Source organism: Epinephelus moara, chromosome 8 (genome assembly GCF_006386435.1).
Source record: "Epinephelus moara isolate mb chromosome 8, YSFRI_EMoa_1.0, whole genome shotgun sequence".
Lineage (NCBI taxonomy): Eukaryota > Metazoa > Chordata > Actinopteri > Perciformes > Serranidae > Epinephelus > Epinephelus moara.
This window is the reverse complement of record NC_065513.1, coordinates 23,272,263-23,294,975: the sequence shown is the minus strand read 5'-3', so window position 1 is coordinate 23,294,975 and position 22,713 is coordinate 23,272,263. Positions and strand designations below refer to the sequence as shown.

At 39.9% G+C, this 22,713-nt stretch overlaps 4 protein-coding genes across 7 annotated transcripts in view; all 4 read left to right on the top strand.

The window, feature by feature from the left end:
* The window catches only part of LOC126394389 (mothers against decapentaplegic homolog 2), a 14,012-nt gene extending 5,595 nt beyond the window's left edge, over positions 1-8,417 (top strand). Inside the window, exons 5-11 of one of the 2 annotated variants that reach the window (XM_050051188.1) lie at positions 680-814; positions 1,146-1,208; positions 1,777-1,830; positions 2,000-2,212; positions 2,375-2,512; positions 3,343-3,487; positions 6,151-8,417. In XM_050051188.1, the coding sequence (XP_049907145.1) occupies positions 680-814; positions 1,146-1,208; positions 1,777-1,830; positions 2,000-2,212; positions 2,375-2,512; positions 3,343-3,487; positions 6,151-6,274 (872 nt within the window). In that variant the 3' untranslated portion in view covers positions 6,275-8,417. Of the gene's footprint in view, positions 1-679; positions 815-1,145; positions 1,221-1,776; positions 1,831-1,999; positions 2,213-2,374; positions 2,513-3,342; positions 3,488-6,150 lie in introns of both variants that reach the window. The other variant, XM_050051187.1, reaches the window with a different exon arrangement.
* A 1,203-nt stretch (positions 8,418-9,620) lies between these two features.
* LOC126394417 (immediate early response 3-interacting protein 1-like) lies at positions 9,621-11,712 on the top strand. The gene is made up of 3 exons (XM_050051224.1): positions 9,621-9,781; positions 10,295-10,396; positions 11,213-11,712. The coding sequence occupies exons 1-3, from the start codon at positions 9,691-9,693 to the stop codon at positions 11,266-11,268; spliced, it is 249 nt and encodes an 82-aa protein (XP_049907181.1). The 5' UTR covers positions 9,621-9,690; the 3' UTR covers positions 11,269-11,712.
* Positions 11,713-11,791: 79 nt separating this feature from the next.
* Positions 11,792-15,753, top strand: si:ch211-12e13.1 (uncharacterized). Its single transcript, XM_050051191.1, has 5 exons — positions 11,792-12,181; positions 12,288-12,451; positions 13,554-13,796; positions 13,898-14,116; positions 14,311-15,753. The coding sequence occupies exons 1-5, from the start codon at positions 11,832-11,834 to the stop codon at positions 14,502-14,504; spliced, it is 1,170 nt and encodes a 389-aa protein (XP_049907148.1). The 5' UTR covers positions 11,792-11,831; the 3' UTR covers positions 14,505-15,753.
* A 1,579-nt stretch (positions 15,754-17,332) lies between these two features.
* On the top strand, positions 17,333-21,689 carry LOC126394405 (paralemmin-2-like). 3 transcript variants are annotated; one of them, XM_050051207.1, is made up of 2 exons: positions 17,333-18,278; positions 20,444-21,689. In XM_050051207.1, the coding sequence occupies exon 2, from the start codon at positions 20,456-20,458 to the stop codon at positions 21,137-21,139; it is 684 nt and encodes a 227-aa protein (XP_049907164.1). In that variant the 5' UTR covers positions 17,333-18,278; positions 20,444-20,455; the 3' UTR covers positions 21,140-21,689. The 3 variants fall into 3 exon arrangements, with proteins under 3 accessions (XP_049907164.1, XP_049907163.1, XP_049907165.1); XM_050051206.1 differs by having other exon boundaries at positions 17,344-18,278; positions 20,439-21,689; XM_050051208.1 differs by lacking the exon at positions 17,333-18,278 and adding an exon at positions 18,821-18,928 and having other exon boundaries at positions 20,439-21,689.
* The last annotated feature ends 1,024 nt before the right edge of the window (positions 21,690-22,713 follow it).

Sequence of the window (22,713 nt, the reverse complement as noted above, 5' to 3'; positions counted from 1 at the left end):
TCTGTGTCCGCTACAAGAAACTCTTCAAAATCGCGTTCAAAGTCGTCCATTGCAACTACTATAGTCTGGAGATATTGCTAGGCTAAATAAACAGCTGAGCTCTGTTTACCGGCTACGCTATCAGTCAGTGTGCGGGCTGGAGATTGGCGGAGCAGAGAGGGGAGGGGGTCCCCACTCGGTATGGTAAAGTATGTGTGTATGAAGTGTGTCTGTTACGCTAGAAGAGTCAGAGTTTGGGACGGAGTCTTTTACCCCCTGGAGTGTTACCGGAGTTTTTGGAGTGCTCAAATAAACTGGCCTTTTTCCCGAACGCTCCTCTGGTCTCCTGCTCGTGAGGGATTCATTACAATATCGTAACATGGTTTAGATTTCTAAATAAATATTCACCTCGTCGCTAGATAGACCTACTCCAGAAAAACTCGTGCGCAAGGCTTTTTGTCCCTACGAGGCCACCGTCATTTACCCGACGGGAGGGGTGAGTGAGTGAGCCCTGCAATCTAGAATTTGACCACTGTTGTCACTGTTTACAACCCATTTTACACACTGGCCCTTTAAGCCCTTTTAATATATATATATTTGCATTAAAATTGTCCAAAACAAACTGACAGTTATTCTGGAAAAGTATTTAACTGATAAGAGGCTAACTCATCTCCTCTGACACTTTTACCCAACACCGTAGTGCTGCCTCCTGTTCTTGTGCCAAGACACTCAGAAATCCTGCCAGAGCTGCCACCTCTGGATGACTACACTCATTCCATACCTGAGAACACAAACTTTCCTGCAGGAATTGAACCTCCAAACAACTATATACCAGGTGAGTTCATCTGTGCACTGGATGGGAGGGATTATATTTGACCAATGTACGAAAGGTTACATAATGTGCTAAACTAAATCTTAAGGTGTTGTTATAGATATTGTTTTAAGTGTAAGTACTGTTATTCCAGTTTGCAGTGTATGACATGATATCTAGTTTGTATATGTTGTGTTTTTTCCTCTATACTCTGGGTTTAGCTGTAAATTTCCTCTACTTTTACTATCTACATCACTCCAGGAAAAACGTTTCCTTGATTTCAGTAGGTTAAACAGCCACATTCAATGATGATAACATGACAGCTTTTCTTTCCCTCCCCTCATGATTATAACAGAAACACCTCCACCAGGCTACATCAGTGAGGATGGGGAGGCCAGCGATCAACAGATGAATCAAAGTATGGACACAGGTACCCTAGACTAGCAGCTCGGTCTCCTTTCCTTCCTCACCTCCCCAGCCAGATCAAATTCAAATGTATGTTTTCATGGAATAAATCTGCTGAGGATGCATATGTGATAAACAGTCATTAACACAACAGTGGACAATATTCTGAGGGGTGTATTTACCATGTCTTTCCTGGCCTGCTCCAAATTCTCAGCCTCAGAGTGCGTTTGCATCTTCAATGTGCTGCTGATGATAACCACAATAGCAGCAGCAAGCTATTAATTGTTTAGTACATCGTCCATTTAGTTCTTAATGCAATCAAGTACATTGTAGTTTGAACTGTACAACAATCCTCTATCAAAGCAAGATGTAAGATGTACAGATGAGGCTTTTTTTATGGTAACAGTAAACACCTTCTATTCATCACTCTGATGCAAATTGATCAGGTTTACTCTATCATTATGGCATTCCTTTGCAAGCCACCACTTTCATCATAAGCCTTTGATCTGATCCACCTGGTACCAGTGTTCTGGTGTCCTGTGAACCCATCCATACTAACGTCTGACTGTTTCCTTTGTCAGGTTCTCCAGCAGAGCTCTCCCCTAGCACTCTGTCTCCTGTCAATCACAGCATGGGTAAGATTCAAATCTCATCTGAAACTATACAAAGACTAAAAAACATTATAGCATCCTGTGTTTTAATACATCGCCGTTTAGCGCCTAGTGAGATACACATATGTTTGCAGTGCCTGTATTTTCATCAGCATATACGTATAAACCTTACTGACATGTTCCTCTATTGTAGACCTGCAGCCGGTGACTTACTCTGAGCCAGCCTTCTGGTGCTCTATAGCCTATTACGAGCTGAACCAGCGTGTGGGGGAGACGTTCCACGCCTCTCAGCCTTCGCTGACAGTGGACGGATTTACAGATCCATCAAATTCTGAGCGTTTCTGCCTAGGCCTGCTGTCTAATGTCAACAGGAACGCCACTGTGGAGATGACCCGGAGGCACATAGGTATGGCAAAGCTTCAGGTAGCTTTGCAGCGACTAATCATCTGTAGACAAGCTGTCAGTCTCTTACAGTTTGTTTAAGCTTTCACTCGTCTACTCTTACACATTGACACAAGTTGTTCAAGTTAGATCTCGTGTTGTAGCTTCTGTATGTCTGTGTTTACAGGAAGAGGAGTTAGACTCTACTACATTGGAGGGGAGGTATTTGCTGAGTGCCTGAGTGATAGCGCCATCTTTGTCCAGAGTCCAAACTGCAACCAGCGATATGGCTGGCATCCAGCAACAGTGTGTAAAATTCCTCCAGGTAAGGTGCTGAAGATGTCACTTGTGTAGCATTTGGGGAAATGTGTTAAAAATGGTCAGTGATGGACACAGAAAATGACGGAGTGGATAGCTTCAGGGCATAAATATATGGAGCTCTTGCCATTTAAGTGAAGTGGATGCTGAAGAAGGCATAATATACCCAGAATTAAGATTTTTGAAGGTATAAATCACCAGAAATGTATTTTTAATATAGAGATCCACATGCTGTTGGCTATTGGCAAATGTTTTACTTTGCTCCTTCATGGTGAATGGCAGCTGTTGTCAGGTGTGATTCATATCGGGTACAAAATATTCTAATGGGGCCCAGAGTCATGGTAAAAAAAAACGTATCTAATGCAGTGTCCATAGAAACCCCTTAAACCACCTCTGCAGTACAATCTAGTTCTCCACCACTGTCACACTCTGACAGTCAGTCTAAACTGTTACCATGTGCGTGGAGTGCTACTTTACTGTGTGTCTGATTAAAAAAGGCAGTGTTACGCTTTGCTTGAAGGTGAAAAGGAAATAAAAACAATAATATACAAGTGCAATCATTTATTGGCTTGGAAGAACAGCCAGTCGGAGCTCCTGTTTTCACCCACTGGTTCTGATTAAATATGCCCATGTGACCTAACCGCTACTGGTTGAGGTCAACTAGAGCCCATGGTGCCAAACACACCACAAAAATTCTGGGCAGTAATTTGCCACAGACACACAATGACAGATCACTGTCAACCAAAGGCCAAATTTCAACTTTGCATGTCAAGGCTTACAAATCACTGTGAAAACCCACATTCACTGCTGGCCTGTTTACGTCTTTGTTCCATTTAGGCTGTAATCTAAAAATCTTCAACAACCAGGAATTTGCAGCCCTGCTGGCTCAGTCAGTCAACCAGGGCTTTGAGGCTGTCTACCAGCTCACCAGGATGTGCACCATCCGCATGAGCTTTGTCAAAGGCTGGGGAGCCGAGTACAGGTCAGTACTGCTAATTATATTATATCAAACAGCTTAATTCCTACATGGTGGCTACACAGGTTTGAATTAAGATGATATCAAACATTTGAAAAACATATTTCTAATTTTAACTGTTTTTACCAGTGGAGATTGTTTTTCTGTCATAGCGTAAGATGTGTAACATTGATCTGAAACTTTCAGCTGAAATGGAAATAGACAAGGTTTTTGCTTTAACTTACCACTATGAAGTAAATGTTGATTGCACGATGTAATGGCTGCAGAATAATGTCACCATCTGCATTCATATTGGTTGCTGTAAGCCTTGCTCTCCCTATACAATTCCACTGCAGTCTCCAGGTAAAATGAAGGCTCCATTTATGGCAGAAAGGAAGTGCATCAACCATTGCACAGCTTTCAGTATCCATACCCAGTTACCCAGTTGCCTAAATTAGATTTTTAAATTTGAAGGTCATACAACTTCTTAAAGAGTCTTATTTTTTATTTATGGTATATCTTAAATTTTAGGAGATTTTTAGTTGCATGAGAAATATTTCCCCACAGGATTCACTTATTTGAATATGGTTTGATCTTCAGTTGCTACTCAGTCCAGCTTTCTTTTTCTTGTAATGTTTGATTGGTTCTTGACAGACCACCTGTGCTCACAAAAGTAATAGGATGAAAGAAGTACGCACAACAATACAGATGATACTAAGCATCACTTGGCCAGGGGCTTCAGTGAGGACACAAAGCCCTCTTTTATTTCTGATAGTTGCTAAATTGTGCATAATGACGTTTTTAGTGTGAAGCTGCAAAAGCTAAAAATGTTGAGCAACCCTGATTAGTGAGCTCATATTGCTGTATGATAAGTTTTCCTGTCTGTTTTATTACTAATTAATTAATTAATTATTAAGTTTGTTTGGTTCATTATCATAGCAGTTTACTTTGTCTCACAAAAGTGAGGTCATCAGAGCTACCGTGTTAACCAGCCAGCAACGTGAGGTTTCAATTTTTGTTTGGTGTGGTTGAGATGAAATTGATGGGATTTTTCCTGTCCCATTTATGGGCCATTCACCTTTACTACCTTTATTTACTGCTTTACAAAAAAAACCCTGATATTAGTGGGATTATTTGTTAGGTGCGTTACAAACTCAACCTAAACAGAAGGGTTATACATTATGCTCTTGGACTGAAGACTTGACATAAGTCTAGCTGTTTTTTTTTTCTTTCTATTTTTGGGCATGTCTGGCTACACAACTATCATTAGTATTATACTATTGGAAAAATGTGATTCAGGATTGTTTCTGACTCATGTAATTCAGACAATGTTTCAATCTAATGAAATGTTCTGCTTCAATCCATATTTGTTGGCGTTAAGTCTTTCAGAAACCACATTTTCACTTTGGTCAAGAAAGTGTTTATTCTTCTTCTTGCCAAACACAAAGGGAGGCACGTGCCTTTATTAACAGGAAGGTCTAGCAACAGTATAACAGCACGATGATTCGCATTTCATTATTAAAGAAAGTCGATTTAATTAAAAAAAGACTTACTAAATTTGATCTAAGGACAGACATTCAAAACTTCATTTGAAAACCTCAAAAGAAGCATGAAGCATCATACGTCACAGTTGAAAGGACTGAAAAAGCTACATCAGCACAGGCCTCTCATATTAACATGTACAGGGGTTAAAGTTCTCTGGCACAGCGACGGATTTCCGGCGTGGCGAAGTTTCTGTCCGGCACGGGCAGAAGTGCTCTGCAGTGCGAGCATTTCACTCCTATTTGCCCCTAAAAATATATATATGTGTGAACCGGGAAAATGATTTAGGCGCACAGTGTGCGAGGAAACACAGCCTACTGTTTACCATAATCGGCATCAGACGTTTTTTCATTGATAACCGATCAAATAAATGTATTTTAAAACTCGCTCCTTTGGCTCTGATACAGCCTCTCCCTCCCTGCCTGCAGTCCCCACTGCACTGAGCTTTGTAACAATGTCCCGCCTACAGCCCCCTCTGATTGGTGACACGTCACAAGTGATAGCCAATCAACACTGACGCCTGTGCATGCTTTCACATCATGTCACATTGAGAGACAGAGCACAGATGGAGCGGGAGAGGTTCCGGTAAGCCAGCGGTAATTTTGAAGGTAAGGTAACAGAAACCAGACAGAAACGAAAGCTGCAATAAAAATCCTCTATGCTGAAGTTTTAAAGTCACCACCACAACATTATATGATCCATTTCAATGATGACATGCTTGCCCAGAGGCGAAATTTCGACCTAACTGCCTGTTTAATTCACATCAAGCGCGATACAATTTTGCAAACAGCCTAAATGATTTAGCTTCTAAAAATAAATAGCACCAAGGCAAAAAAGAGATGTAGGAGCTATAAGTCAAAAAGTCTGGTAACCACTTAAAGTTTAATCTTTATCTATAAACTCATTATGCTATAAAAGTTTAATCTGAAAAGTAACTACTAAAGCTATAATCTTTTTGTTCGTTTTGATAATAAACACGTTCCTTTGCAACACATACATTTCTATTTCTTCATTTTGTGACCGCAACACCAAGCCCCCCGCTCCGGACAAGATTTCAGATTTCAGGCACATAAATCTTCCGTGCTCCACGTTGCAGGTACAAAAAATTTTCTTGCTTTAACCCCTGCATGTACTGTTTTGTCTTCCAGGCGGCAGACTGTAACAAGCACTCCTTGCTGGATCGAGCTGCATTTGAATGGTCCCCTGCAGTGGCTGGACAAGGTTCTGACCCAGATGGGTTCCCCGTCTGCACGCTGCTCCAGTATGTCCTAAACAGCTAAAGAAACGCCCCCCAAAAAACGCAGCCCCTTACATGATCATTAAATTCTAAACTTGTGAGTCCTTTCATGAAAAAAAATGGAACCCCCCCACAGAATGAATTTTCTGTACCATTCTTCATAGTATTTGTGGCCCAGTTCCACATCCCTCTTTTACTTCACACACAAACAAAAGAACAAATGCACATACATACACACACACACACACACACACACACACACACACACACACACACACACACATACACATACAGACTTTTCAGTAAAAAATTTGGCACTTTGTTACCCATCTATGTCATGCACCTTGTTAAATTGCTTTTCCCCAAATCCTTAATATTAGATCTATTTGTGGTACAAATAAAATGTATATTGGTTTTTAGTCCAGGAAGTAGGGGAAATACCAAAAATATCTGTGAATAGTTTCTCAGTATTGAAGATTGCTTGTATGAGTAACACCAGCTTGAATGCTAAAAAGGATTTTTGTTCCAGCCCACCCCAACCATTGTTCTGAACCTGAGTTTACTTTTCTCTGGGAAACTTGGCCCCATCTTTTGTCAGGGGGAGGTGGCTTGGTGAAGAAACGATGGCCTTGGTGGTCGTTCTCCTCTGAAGGAAACGCCACAATGTGTTTATGAAATTTGAATTGACTTTGCCAGAAAGGCCCTTTTTGTAACTCTTGATGTGTGTCGTTATAAGACATACTTCTTAATGGACAAGTAGGAATGTTAGTTAATAAAAAAAGTAATTCCAAAAACCCCCAAACAAACTGCAAACTTTATCTGGATGTAGTTTATTTCTTTGTCATTATATGGCACTCTACATGTCCTTGGTTTAGTTGATTTACATTGGACAGCCTGGTATGGAAGCTAATGAGATGTAGGCCAGGCTTTGCAAGGTGCACTGGGCAGGGACCAGAGAATATCAGCCGTTATTAAAAGCTTTTTTTTTTTTTTTCTTTTTGACTCGACACTGGGAGTCCCGGGGCTCTCCAAGGTGAAGCATTAAACGTCACACCAGGAGAAATTGAAGGTATCAATGAATTCATTCTGTTTTTAGCCTATATCCCCATTGTTTTGCTACTTTTTTGTATTCTCATGTATTTTTATATATAAATATACTTAAAATTTTCTGTCGTTCACTTTCTATTAAAGTAATATTTTCAAGACCACAGCTGTTTCTAAAGTGACATGGAGGGCATGGATCATTCCTTCATTTTACCCAAAAGGTTTAGTTTGAATTAATTTCCAATTGCAGCTCTTTGTCTTGGTAAAAAAAAAAAAAAAAACCTCACTGCCCCACATGATGTGTAGCCTGTTTCTATCCTTTGTTTTTCCAAAGAAATCTGGTGCATTTAAAGTACACAAAACAACAGATTTGCCTGAAAGCCAAAATCTACTTTCCTGTAACGGTTGTAATGATTCCAGAGGCATGTAAAACTTTGTAATGGCCATTCATTCAGTCATCTCTTCATTTATTTTGAAAAACACACGTGACCTCTTGTAGCCTTTTGGTGCTTAGTCAAGCGGGTTAAGGTCAACCAGATACAATTGGCTTTCAAAATGTTACAGAAACATGGGAGGAGAGTGGTTTTCCTTCCATGAGAAAAGAAGAGTGAATGTGCCTGCACACTAGGACATTCTGTGTTAATGTGTGTATTGTATTTGTTATGTCTATAAAATACAGTATGTACAACAGGACTTATTAGCTTAAACTCTGCCATTCTTGTCATTACGTGGCCCCCACCACCTTCTTTTTGATGTAAATGTGTTTACCTTATGGCACTAGTGATTGTACTTTAAGTGCACCTAGTGAAGTTTGGATTTGGGGAACTGAACCATGTGTTAGGGTCCAGTGTTACATTGTTTTTATCTTTGGCCTACAACATATGAATGTGAAAAAATACATTACAAAAACTGACGTGGACCAGACGTACATATACATAACAGTAGTACAGTATGTGTGTATTTAACAGTAATCTTTTTGCAAAGCAGTCAGTACAGTAGATGTCGCAGTTGTTTTACCAGTAGAGGGCGGTATTGATAGAGCAGTTCTTTTTTTTTTCTGACCATAAGCTTCTCAGGCGTGTGGCATATTATGCAGACTTCATAAAACACTAATAAAGATTTTTATTCTCATGATTCTGTCTGTTGTATGCGTGTGCGTTTCTTGATTGTAAATATTCAAATAAACACAAGAAGTTTGTGCTCTAGAAAAGGATCAGCACTCAGTCAATAACCTCCTAAGCCCTATGATAAGCTAATATGGCAAGACTTAACTATACAGACCAGTGAGCAGTGATAACTAACATGTCTTTGGGGTCATCGGGTGGGAACCTCCTTTCACCAGTAATTCGTCTAGTTGGTCCCACGACACCTCCAGGAGGTTAGACAGTGATCTCTAGCGTCCCAGAGACACTCCCCTAATGCCAGGTCTCACTGCTCCCCTCCCTGCACCAACCCAATAACCTTCTTTACCTTACTTACACATGGCTTTCTCAGCCCAAACAGCACCGCCACCTTCAACCAAACCCAGGCTCCGTACATGCAAGCTCCAGGTAGAAGCAGTGCTGATACTACCTTTCCTAGCACATTCACCATACTCTATTTCACACGCTACATAGCATAACTACAATATAAGCTAAAGTTAAAGGAGATAAATAAACTTACAGGATCAGCAAACACACTCACCTTGCAGCATGGTCTCAAACAAAAGGGATTCAAATAGGCCACTCCCACACTTAAATAGATATAAGATATATTTGTCACTGAAGACTGGTAGTTAGACAGATTTGGACTAAAGTATTTGCTCAGCTATTACTAATTTGCAGGTGAACACTGGGTGCAGTAGAGAAAAGGAACATAATACATTTACTCAAGTACTGCACCAAAGTACAGATTTGAGATCCTACTTGCGTGTATTTTACTTCATATTGAGACGTTCATAATGTCATGAGCGAGGCAAAACTTTCCTTTGTTCCTCCACTACATTTATCTGACAGCCACAGTTAGTTTGCAGGTTTACACATTACATACAAAATGTTATTAGCCCATGAAATATGATGCATTTCTTACACATTTTTGTTTTGAATGGATTGTGTACTAGTAAAGTAATTTGCTTTACTATGAACAGCTACAACAATCAAGGTAATGATTACTGATTAAATAACGGTTATTATACTTTAACATAAATTTGAATGCATCGATAATAACTGTCCAATATTTTGCTTTTAACTTCTTAATAGACTTTAACTTGTAATACAGTATTTTTACAAGGGGGTATTGCCACTTGTATTTACGGTCTGAATACTTCCTCAACCGCTGCTGTTCATTAGGTTTGACCTTCCGGAGCCACCGTAGGCTACGTCAGAAGTAAATACAGTGTGCTAGTCAGCTAGCCACCTGTGAAGACAACATGGCGTTTACTTTGTATTCTCTCATTCAAGCAGCAATCCTGTGCGTCAATGCTGTCGCTGTATTGCACGAAGAAAGATTTCTGAGTAAAAGTAAGTGGCTGTCGTTTAAATTGTTTGCGCCCGTAGGTTTCATGGGAAGTCGAAATAGGTTAGCTAATGCTAACTAGCTTGTAACATGACAGCTGAGTTAGAACAACTGTCAGAACTTTGGGGTTTATCGGTGAAGGGTGATGATAATTAAAGTTAACGTTACCGCAGTCTCTAATGAATGGCCAAGAGAGGTTGTCCACCGTTTAAATCTAATTAATATGTATCATTATTATTACACTAACGTTACTTCTTTAATAATTTATTGAACAACTTTATTAACAAAACCAGTGCACAACAATCACACGTTAGAGGCCCAAACTTACAGCAACTGACTGTAAAAATACAGCATACCTGTATAGCAACACATGTAACAGTATCTTAAAGTACAATGAAGACAATCCTTTACTTGTATTAAACAGTACTTAGTCAGAGCATGGTTTATTTTGTTGTAATGGTGAAGCTGCATGTCTATTTGTCTGTATGTGCCTGACTGTCTGTTTTCACCATCATCAGTCGGCTGGGGAGTGGACCAAAGTGTCGGAGGTTTTGGTGATGAACCAGGCATCAAAGTGCAGCTAATGAACCTTGTCCGCTCTGTGAGGACAGTAATGAGAGGTGGGTGTTTATGGCAAGCCGTTATATATTCATTCATTCATATTCATTCATGATATCTGCAACATAATTTTGCCTAGTCAAAACTCTTATTCAAGACATCTGTAATTCAGTTTTGACTAGTAAGATTCAAACTACTTTTGCCATTCATGTGTATGGGGTTTGTCATTATAGATATCTACAATGTAGTTGCGGATATCCGCAATTGTTATTGCGGATATCCGCAACTGAATTGTGGATATCTGTAATTCCAGTTTGAGATATCTACAATTTAATTTTGACTAGTCATAATTCAAGTTCAAGATATCTTTAATTATCATCAATTGAAGATATCTACATGGTCCTTTCTAGATATCTTGAATTGAGTTTCAGATAGTCAGAATGACGTTGTAGATATCCTGAATTCGAATTATGACTAGTCAAAATGACGTTGTAGATATCTCAAACTGGAATTATAGATAGTCATAATGTAATTGTAGATATCTATAATGACAAACCCCATACACATGAATGGCAAAAATAGTTTGAATCTTACTAGTCAAAACTGAATTACAGATATCTGTAACTGTAGTTTTGACTAGTCACAATGACGTTATAGATATCTTCAATTAAAATTCATACTAGTCACAATGACATTACTACTAGTCAAAATGACGTTGTTGATATCTATAATGGTAATTCCAGATAGTCAAACTTAGCGATTAAATGTTAAAACGGCTTGCCATAGTGTACACAGTCTGTGCATGGGTGAGTGACAAGAAGCCCAGTGAGTCTCCTCTTGCCTCTGATCGTGTCATCTGCTGTCTCTTTGCTCTGCAGTGCCGCTGATAGGAGTGAATGCAGTGTGCATAGTGCTGCTGCTCCTGTTTGGATGAGGAGCAGGATGTGAAGATGGTTCAAACTGCTGTCAGGAGAACATCTCCATCATCTCAGGACCCAATCTGCAGAAGCATCTGATCTGTTTGAGTCATAAATGCCTCCTGAATATGAATATTATCATTAATATTTTACACCAATACATGGGATATTTGCCAAGGCCTGTTTTTTTCAGCACAGTAATTAAATATACACAGCTGTTTAGAATTTTTAACATCCCCCTTTTTTGAGTTGTACAATAAAATGCTGAATAGTTAACTCTTAATTTACTTTTGATTAAAATATGAATGTGAAAAACAAATGTTTTTACACTTTCCTGAGTAAAAATATAACTCACAAAGAACTGTAAAATGTTTGGGATTTATACACTGAAACCATGTAAATTATCTCTTGTAAACGTGCTACGGTTGTTGAAATATTAAAAAAGAAAGTGTGTTTTTAAACTTTGTGTGTTAACGCCTATCATTTCATGAAATAGTCGAAGGGGTATGTTTTGTCCCAACTTGCGCTCCGTACTTTTGTGTCAAGAAATTCCGGATGTGTTTGTCGCCTTAAACAGTCTATGGTTTGTTGTGCTAACTACCAAAGGTCATTGATATGTAGTACTGCACTGTTTTATAACTTTATTAAACCCGCTGTGGTGCATTATAATGATCCACTTGGAGCTACAATGGGGAATGCGCAGAGTTACACTGCTGCCTCGCTCTCTGCATGTTGTGTGTATATCATTTATGTTTACATTTACTGCTCTCATAAGTTGTTGAAAACAAGTGTCCTCCACAACGAGAGACTTCCCAGTTTCGTGTATCTTTACATCAAATATGTGACCAGAGCTCTGACTCGGAGGACAGGCTACTTACACACAGCAACGACAGAGACGCGTGACGTCGTTTACACGGTCCTCAGCTGCAGGTGAGAAACGTTTGACAGTTCAGTTTTAATGAGAAAGCCTTTGAAGCTGGAAGAAGTGGCAGCTGGTCATCCACAACTTTAATCAGCATATGTGTTTTTACATAAGGCTGGAGACTCCCCTGTTGAGGAGGTTCTGCAGTGCTGCAGGGTATGGTTGGGATTATCCAGACACCCAATACAGAGACATCCCACTGTGCTTCCCAGAGATCCTGTGCCGCAGACTGCTGCTCATGGTGCTGACTGATGAAAATTTCAGCCTCAGCCCAGCAGGTAAGACACAGGACACATTCAACATGACTTTTTAAACGAGTATTGTGTAAGATTTAGGGGGATTTAGTGGCATCTAGTGGTGAGGATTGCAGATTGCAACCAGCTGAAACTTCTCCAGTTAAGAATTCCTTCAGTGTTCTTTGTTAAGGAGGTTTTTACATGGAGCTGAATTATCCTCAGAGGTCTCTTTCTCCGAAACAAACAGACCAGGTGATTAAAACCAGTAAAAATGCTGAATAAAGCAGTTTCAAGTTACAAATCAGTGTTTCTCCAATATGGGCTGTTAGCCCACCACCTGCTAATAACTGTGATGGCTTAATGCGTGCTCATCTTTTTTCTGATCTAGACGTTCAGGAGGTTTTCAGCAGGAGCTGAATAATCTGCAGAGGTCTCTTTTTCTCCAAAACAAACTGCCCCGGTGATTTAACGTGCAGAAACACAGAATAAAGAAGGTTTACGGCACAATTCAGTATTTCCCTTATATTGTTTGACTCGTTGTTAACTCACCACCTGCTAATGTGCTCACCTTTTTTCTCTGATAATTTAAGATGCAGACATTCAGGGAGTTTTTAGCAGGAGCAACATTGCCCTCAGAGGTCTCCTCCCCTCCATATAGAGAGACCTGGTGATTTAAACCAGTAAAAAAAAAAAAAAAAAAACTGAATAAAGAAGTTAAGAAAAATCTGCATTTTTCTGTGCGAAAATGTTTATGGATCTATCTAGAGCAAGTGTTTGGTTTGTCGGTCCTGGGCTACTGTAGAAGCATGGCGGTGCAACATGGAGGACTCCATGGACGAGGACCTGCTCCTTATATAGGTTAAAATGATTCAATCTAAGTTATGAAAACACAATTCTTAATTTCAGGTGATCATAAACTAACGAAAATATACTTAATGCCAATTTATCTCCCTAAATTCTACACAGTGAAACTTAAAACAGATTATTTAAGCTGCTTACCCCGGCTTGTGTTTTTGCAGATGTCTTATATTGAGTACATTATATCTGGTTTATCCCACTGCCCTGATTTTCATGTTTTTTGAATGCTTCAAATGAAAAGTTAGAAATGGGTGATGTTATAGTGATTGTGAATTATTTTTGGCAGGTCTGGTTCGTGTGCAACAAAGAGTGAAAACCCTTCAGCCAGTCGATGAACTGAAGAGGGGTCCGTTCATGCTGCAGGCTCGAGTCCTGGAGTATCGGCAAATTGATGCAGGGGTGGAGGTGGACATCTGTCTGTCTGCCACTTCTCGTGCCGGTTGCCCAGTGTGGGAGAGCGTCCTGACACTGCTGTCCAAAAACACAAACCACAAAGCCAGCATAGGCTTACTCAGGAATGAGCGGCAATGTGAGCAACAATCTGGTTATTTCTTGCCACAGAAACAAACAGTAATTATTGCCTTCCTGTTTATAGGGGCAGAGTCTTAATCCTTCTGTTTTTGGTCAAAGGTCTTTCGACAGGCCAACCCAATGAGTCTGTGCCAGAAAATGTAAAGCGGGTAGAGCTCAGAGTTCCGAGGATTACCGGCCTGCAGCGTGTATGGTCCTTCTCTGACTACAACCCCTATCGGCTCCTCTCTCTACCAGCCAGGCTCGTTGGCTACAGATTGCAGGCACCAAGTCTCTGGATGCTGTCTGTCTGCTTGGCTGAAATAGAAAAGCACAAAGGTAAAAGACCTGACATGGAGCCAGTGCATGAAAGCTTTTGCTATTAAAAGGGATGAACTTGCCTTTTTCATAGCAGATATTTTTTGTTACTGTTTTTTTTTCTTCTCCTGTTACAGCAAGTCAAAATGTCCAGTGTAAAAAACCATTTTGAGCAGTACTGATCAGATGACCTCATTGCTCTCATGTGTCTTCAGGTGTTGGAGTCATCACAGCTCCCATCAGCATCACTGCCCAGTTTAAAGAGCCTCTGTTGGTACCAGGCAGAGTGACGATCAAGTTTTGGGAGACAACCAAAGATGGGGATCAGTCTCCTGCCCAAAGCCTCAGTTTCCATATGCAGCAACATGGAAGCAACATCTCTCACATGAAGGGTTTGATTTCGAGGTGACTGATTAACATAGAAGGTCAAATGCTGATACAGTTGCACACAAAAGTTTGGGCACTCTTCATCAAAATTGTATTCACTGTGCAATCAAGCAAAAGATGACTTGATTTCCTTAAGGCAATAACTTCAAGACAACACATTTCTTCAACATTTTATTATTTTTTTATTTCGGTCTTTTACAGTTTAAAAATAACAAGATAGGAAAAGGGCCTGAAGCAAAAGTTTGGGCACCCTGCATGGTCAGTACTTGGTAGCGCCCCGTTTGGCAAGTATCACAGCTTCTAAACACCTTTTGTAACCAGTTCTTGTTTGGGGGATTTTCCCTTCAAAATTTGCATCACCTGGCCTTTCCTAACGATGATTGTGAACAAGCCAGAACCCTAACAAACTGATTAAAGTCTGAGACCCTGTTTGGGAGCTCAAATGTCTTGGGTTGCCCAAACTTTTGCATGGTGCTCCTTTTATTTTTTTTCACTCTAAAATTGTATAAAACAAATATAATACATTAAACTTGCTTAAAACGTTAAAAGCATCTTGTCTTTTCTTCTACTTACTTAACTATTCACAGTAAAATAAATTTTGACAAGGGGGGGCCCAAACTTTTGCATGCCTTGTATTGTACTTTTTCTGTTTTGTTCTGCTACAGTGTTGACAACACAGTTAAATGCAACACGGTTGGTCTGCACAATCATCAATCAATATTTAACACTCAAGTTGGTTTCATATGATCATAAAATAATGTCTATTTATTGCAAATTTAAATCCAATATTCTCACAAGGGTGTGTATTATTAGATGTTTCTGTGTCTGAGCCAGCTTTTTGTTAAAGATATCAGCTATCAGCAGTTATCAGCTTCATTGAGTGCAACTGCTTCACTACCTTCTGATAATGGTAATGCATTTTCTTTTATAGAAAATGCTTTTTTTTTTTTTTTTTTTTAAACCCAAAAACATAAAAATAAGAACTTCCACTGTAAAATAAAATGTGCCATGTCCAGATGCATATGAGGAACTGATTTATATAATGCTGAATCACTTTGTTATGTGCATGTTGGATAAGTTGTTATATAAATGACAACAGCTGTGTCAGTGACCCCTGAGAGAAACTTGGTTTGTACATCACAGTGAAAAAGCAAAGGAAAACAAGCACATCCAGTGCAGTGCTGCCTTACAGACATCAGTGGGGCTTCTTTAAAACAAAATGTAAAGGCCATACACAAATAAAGCATGTACACAAGGACACACACACACACACACACACACACACACACACACAAAAGCCAGAACTAACAAATCTCAATCATATTGCTGTGTTCCCAATGAAATACTCATGCGAATATCAATCAATATAACATCAATTAAAAGTTTGGGAATTTCTCCAGTCACAGGGCCATATAACAATGCACTTTTTTGTGGTAGGACAGACGAGCGTGAAAAGGGGACAGAGAGGGGGAGTGACATGCAGCAAAGGGCCACAGGCTGGAGTCGAACCTGGGCTGCTGCGGCAACAGCCTTGTACATGGGGCGCCTGCTCTACCACTCAGCCACCAACACCCCATAACAATGCACTTTTGATGAGAAGCAGTAGCTTTGGTGATATACTTTTAATAACACTGTTATATTCTTTCTGAGAAATATTCATACCCTTATTCCACACAAAGTCCTCATATCAGTAAGTATATCTAAGACAAAGATTACAGTCGCTGGAGTGTTTTTTGGAGTATTCCGCAACTTGTGAAATACAGTTGTGCTAACTAATTCAGACACCCAGGAAGCGTGCAAGGCTTTAAGCCAGTTTTTGCATAGATGTGTAATAATACCTAAACACTGGATACCAAGATGGCACCTACACATTACAATGGAGTTGGCACATACGCCAAAACAGCTTCTAGATTCCAGGTTCACTCAAAAGAAAAATATTGTAATATTATTATACATTTTCCACGATTTACTTTCGCAGTAACGTCTCTCCCTGTCCCGACTCATGGACTTCACACTGTGATGACAACAAAGATGTTTTAATTGCTTTTCTCAGCTTAAGGAAAGTTTTACAAATAGAAAACCATGGTTAAAAAAATCATAAAACAAAGTCATAATTGACCTTGTTTGCAGTTCGAGGCGTCCTGTCAACACTTTTACAGATGTGTCTTTTACAGTGGTACGCATTGGAGAAAATGCTTTTTTCGGGCTGCATGGTACGGTATTTTTTTCTCTTCAATATCCCGAGTGGTCTCTGGGGAAATTGGAAGCAAGGCTCAGCAGGCTCCTGGAGGCTTGAATTTTCATAGTGGCCAAACAGTGGAACTACATTCATCGTGATGCCATGTTGCCCAGCAAGACTTGTCACACAGACTGGACACTTTATCATGCTCCACCCACCAAAGTTCACGCACTTGCTCTATGTTAGGAAAAGGTGTAAGGAGACAGATAATTTCACAGCCAGGAGGTGCTTAGCTTAGCTTCGCATAGACTGGTCACAGAGGGAAACGGTTAAGCTGGCTTTTTTTTTTTTTTTTTTTTTTTTTNTTAAGCTGGCTTTTTTTTTTTTTTTTACATTTCTGTTGAGTTTAGATAGAGGAATGAGATAGAACCTGTTTTGATGTGTTGGTAGATGTACTTTATAACTTTGGGCCATTGCTTTATGATGGACAAAGCTTATCACCAGCTGCAGGCGATTGCTCCGTACTTATACAGACACAAGTAAGAAAGCAAATAGGTGTATTTTTTCTAAATTATAGAACTATTCCTTATATAGCTCTCATGGCCACTGGCTTCATTCCATTCAGCTGTATTAGTAATTCATACTACAGTTCTGACGTCACTGAGCCTGTGTAGACCTGGTATTAAAATGCGTCATGGTATTAAAACGCATGTTAATACCATGTCTGAACAGGGTCAATGTGTTCTTGTCAGATATTATTTTAAACCTGTTACCATAAAAGTTGGGAAAGAATTGGAATTGAAAGATTTCTGACGAGTTTTATCTGGAGGACTACGTGCTGTAGGTTTCATAGCTCTACTGTACATGAGCACTTTGTTAAATGGCATGTCTCCTGGTTGACAACAGGCCAATGCAGACATCATCCCTACAGGGAGCAAAGACTTTTCAATATTTGATCCTTCCGTTATTCCTTTTTGCAGCGTTCATGTATGTGAAGGTCTGTCCTACTGTATTATTTATAGGAACACATTCAGTGCATATGGGACTGAATGTGAAGCCATGCATCCCTGCACCACTGCAGCATTTCATAAAGGGAATAATGCGAAGGAACCACGTTGATAAGTGAGCCTTGGAGGTGCTAGTAGGCAGATTTTGTTACTTTTGGATGGAGCCAGGCTTGATGTTTCCCTTTGATTCCAGCATCTATGCTAAGCTAAGCTAACTTCCTGCTGGTGTTCTCTCTTGTTTAACAGAAAATGTGCCCCAAAAGTGAATATTTATTTTATGTTCTGATTGTTTCCAGGTGAAATATGTGTAGCTGTGAATATGAAGATCATTAAAAAACACAGGTTAAGCAGAAGCTTAAATGAAGGGGAAAAAAATAGCAGTGGTGATGGTGTGATTGCAATCAGTGGAGCATCCCGTGACTGCCTCCCTGCACACACTGGGAGCAGTTGTAGTTTATAAGATGAGGGGAGGGCGTGTGTGAAGAGTCTATGTTTATAGACTTCCAGCAGCGGAGAAATCAGTTTCAGCAGCTGTACCACAGATCAGAGGGACACACGCTGCCATGTGATTTTCATTACTGCAACTCGGGGAAGAGTTCAACTGTGGAAGGTAAAAGCATTTTTTAATATTTGAATTTAAGTGGACTTTTGTGAAAATTATAATTTCTGTATGTATGAAATTGTATTTATTCTTGTTTTGATACTGTGGTAATTGACATATAGCCTAATAGTAGTTAATATAGGATATAAATGTTCTGTCACGCTACAAAGGAAACCTACTAAATGCTTCAACTCATGATTGGCAATGAAATTATTTATAAGGTGACTCTGGGGTCTTTTAGACAGGATTCATTCAGCATTATTGTCTGATTTCTCCTTGTCCTGTTTATATAAGTTCCCTCTGCCACAGTTAAAGCTGTTGCCAACCTTCCCCTAGTCACTGCTGAGACAAAAACAGCCGCCAACCAAGTGCAAACTAAAGCGTTAATGCAGTGACTGTGTTTAAATCAAATCTATTTTTCATCTATTGTTGCTCAGTCACTGCTACAAGCTGGAGTGGAGCACGCCGACTCCCGCTTGAACATGTACATTGCCGTTATTATTCATTTATAGAGTCCCGATTCTGTCATGCATTTGAGTCAGTCAAGTGTAACAGGGTCAGTCTGTTAAGCTTCTGTACAGAATGGATTGCATTCAGCATGTAAAGACGTAAAGTGGAAACGCTCCTCTTTGAAGAAGTCTTTTAATCTTTTTTTCAGTGTAAGTATCTCATTTGTTCCAAAGTGATTTGTCCGTCACATGTTTTTCCTTAAATTTTATCCCACAAAATACATTTTTAACATTACCTTTTCATAAATAGCCTACTACTCTGTTACTGTAGCTATGGTTAAAAGTACATTTCTACAGCATGTACCTTTATAACTCCTGCCAGTCTGCCTAAAGTATGTTCTGAAGTGCTCAGATCACTTTATCTGTGTTGTGTCTGTATAGAAAAGGGGAGGGAGTGTGTGTGTGTGTGTGTGTGTGTGTGTGTGTGTGTATGTGTATGTGTGTGTGTGTGTGTGTGTGTGTGTGTGTGTTTGAGGGAGATGAAATACACACGCACTCCTTCCTTGGTTAAGGCACTTTAGAGGAGTTCGTCTGTCTCCTTCTTCAAAGAGCTGATCCTGAGGGAATTTAAGTTATTTTTTGCTTCTTTTAAAAGTACCAGCTTCATTTATTTATTCAGAGAGGCCAATACTAAATGACAGCTTGTTCTCTCGCACTGTTGTTCATAAAGTCCACTGCACTTACTATTACCTGCTCCAGTTGCTGTGTTAGTGAAAGATGTGAATAATAATAATACTGCAACTGCACAGTAGTACCATGTATACTGGGGGGAAGTGTGCCATTGTAGTGTCTGTAATTTTCTATTGTTGAAAAAAAACAGTCAATCTTAAAGGGACAGTTCATCCCAAAATCAAAAATACATATTTTCCCTCTTAGCTGTAGTGCTATTTATCTGTTCAGATTGTTTTGGTGTGAGTTGCACAGTGTTGGAGATTTTGGCCGCAGAGATGTCTCCCTTCTCTCCAGTATCATGGGGCTAAAAGGCGCTCAGCGTATGGTGCTCAAAGTGCCAAAATATACATTTGAAAACTTAACAGTAAAGTCTCTTTACAGAATTCATGTCCTGGTTACTCAAGATAATCCACAGACCCTGTGAGCAGTTTCATGTAGGAACCATTTTCTTAAATTACACCCACCAACCAGATTAATGGGCAGAAGGAAGCGTGCATCTACTCATAGATGAGAGGCTTGTGCTTGTGACAGTGTGAAATGTAAACATTAATGGTGTCCTCCTTGGCTGAGCTGTAACGTTAGCAACCACAGTGGTGCTAGTTGAGCTTGCAATAGATGCATGCTTACTTCTGCGCAGTGATATGGTTGGCAGGTGTAGTTCAGTACAAAGCGAGGTCTGTGGATTATCTTGAGTAACCGGGTCATGATTTCTCTAAAGAGACATTTCTGTTCTGTTTTTGGCCCTTTGAATACCACAAGCAACTAGAGTGCTTGAGTGTACATAAAACTACAGGTAAGAGGAAAAATATTTATTTTTGATTTAGGGGTGAACTGTCCCTTTATTAACTAGCTTTCTCTGGGGCTTGCAACCATATCTTATTGTCTATATCAAAGTTAAAGCTGTCATATAAATCTTGAGTTAAGGTGCTTTTTCAAACTACAATTTCCAAGGTCAGGAATTAACTTCCAATTTTCTGTTTTGTCTCAGTGCAGTAAAAGCAATACATGAAGAATCAAGGAAAAGGCAACACTGCTGCCAGCGTCCCCCTCTCTTCCCCACCAGGGAGCAGCAGTGTGCAGGTCTGCCATGACTACCAGAGTGTGGCTTATAAGATGTATCCTGGGAATGGTCATGCTATAGAAAATGGATCTCACACCAAGAGAGACCAGGTCACCAGCAGAGATGGTACAGGCAAGATGTCCTCTGTTCCAGACATCATCTCTAACAGCCAGGAGCAGAGGTGCAGCATGAAAGATGAGGGTGCCCAAAGGAACACCATGTGGATGACAGATTCAAGCAGCCAGGCCTATTCAGGGCCAGAGGACAATTCCACAGACCCACATGAGACCCTGACAGAGACTTCAACTCTGACCTTTGTGGACATCCACACCATGGAGGACTCAGCAGAGAACCATAGCCTTCATGGGGTAGGGATGGTGTACCTCAAGGAGTTTGTGCTGATAGATGATGATGATGATGGAGACATGTCTCTAAGAGAAAAAACAGTGACAGACATGTCCGTCATGGATGGAAAAGCTGCTGAACTGGTGTGTGGGAGGCTGTTGTCCACTTCCAGTGGATCATTGTCAGAGTGTAAGGAGGAATCTCCAGCTCCTGAAGCACCTCCACCTGAGGCAGTTGAGACTGCACATGAAAAGAAACGCTGCTGTTTCTGCACTGTTTTATGACCAAGCAGGAGCCTGCAGCAGTTTGTCTCCAAGATCAGGACTGTGAAACTGTCCGAGACAACTGATATGATCACTCTGGGAAGACATTTCTACATACTGGGTTTATATATGTGTTGCTGTTGATGTGCAGCAGAGCACATTTATAAGTATGGTGACAAACTGGGGTGTGAGTTCGTTAATGACTTCTTCTTTTACTCAAATTTTACAGAGCCCTTATTGGACATTAAAAATAATCAATTAATAAACAGATTTTTGTTTGTCTCAAATGTCAGCCACTAATTTGCTTTTGTAACACAATTATGGCAATTATGAAATGTATGTATGCTGAGAAACGTAATGCTTTAAGTTTTACATTAAAAGTTTTTGATCATGTGGGTTAAGATAATCATTTTCAAGTAACAAACATATCTCTTGAGTCTAATATACAATTTTGATACTAAAAAATGCATGTTCCTGTAATATTTGATCTGAATGACAGACTTTGTGATAACTAAACAGGTCTACAAAGACCAGGTGCTAACAACAAATAAAGATAACTCCAATGACCAAATATTGTGTCTTGTTTTTGTCTCCATGCATACTCTGTTTGTTTATGTGGGATAACTACAACCACACTGCATAAATATGCCAAAGATAAGAATGTACAATGACTGCATCAAGCCAAGGGAGTGTATGTCCAACACATTTGTTAGACCTGAGGAAGTAATGCATTTTAGGTCCATGGAGTATACTATTAATTCAGGCAGAGCATTAAACTGAGTCATGCTTACATTAGGTGATTGGCATCAGCTGTTTAATTTATGCTGTACAATCACTGGCTCATTCATAGATGTGTAGCTACCAGCTGATTTGTACCATCTAATTATATTCATAGAGGTGTTAGCATGGCCATCATAAGCTGGCACTTTTCACAATTGCTCTGGCTCCGACATACAGTATCTTGAGTATAATTGATTTAATCTTACTATATAATGACGAAAACTCTGTCTGTGTTTGTGTCTGTGTGTCTGTTCCACGTTTTTCTCCTCACTGACTTGGTCAATCCATGTGAAATTTGGCACAGTGGTAGAGGGTCATGGGAGGATGCGAATGAAGCAATATTACATCAATTGGCCAAAGGGGGGCGCTATAGCAACCGACTGAAATTGCAAACTTTGAATGGGCATATCTCATGCCCCGTATGTTGTAGAGACATGAAACTTTGCACAGAGATGCCTCTCCTCATGAGGAACAAATTTGCCTCAAGAACCCATAACTTCCGGTTATACAGATTTTCCGCCATTTTGAATTTTTTGAAAAACACTTAAAATCGATCTCTTCCTAGGAAGTTTGACCGATTTGCATGAAACTGGGTGAACATAATCTAGGGACCAATATCTAAAGTTCCCTCCTGGCAAAAGTTGGAAAACTTCCTAAAACCAAGCTTCTATAAGGCAATGAATATTGCGGAGGGCGTGGCTCATCACATAAAGGTGCATAAAGGGTTTCACCGATCACCACGCACCTTTGTAGGCATATGACCACACATAATCTGAGGGGACCCCTTTCATTATTGACCCCATCAAACAAAATGG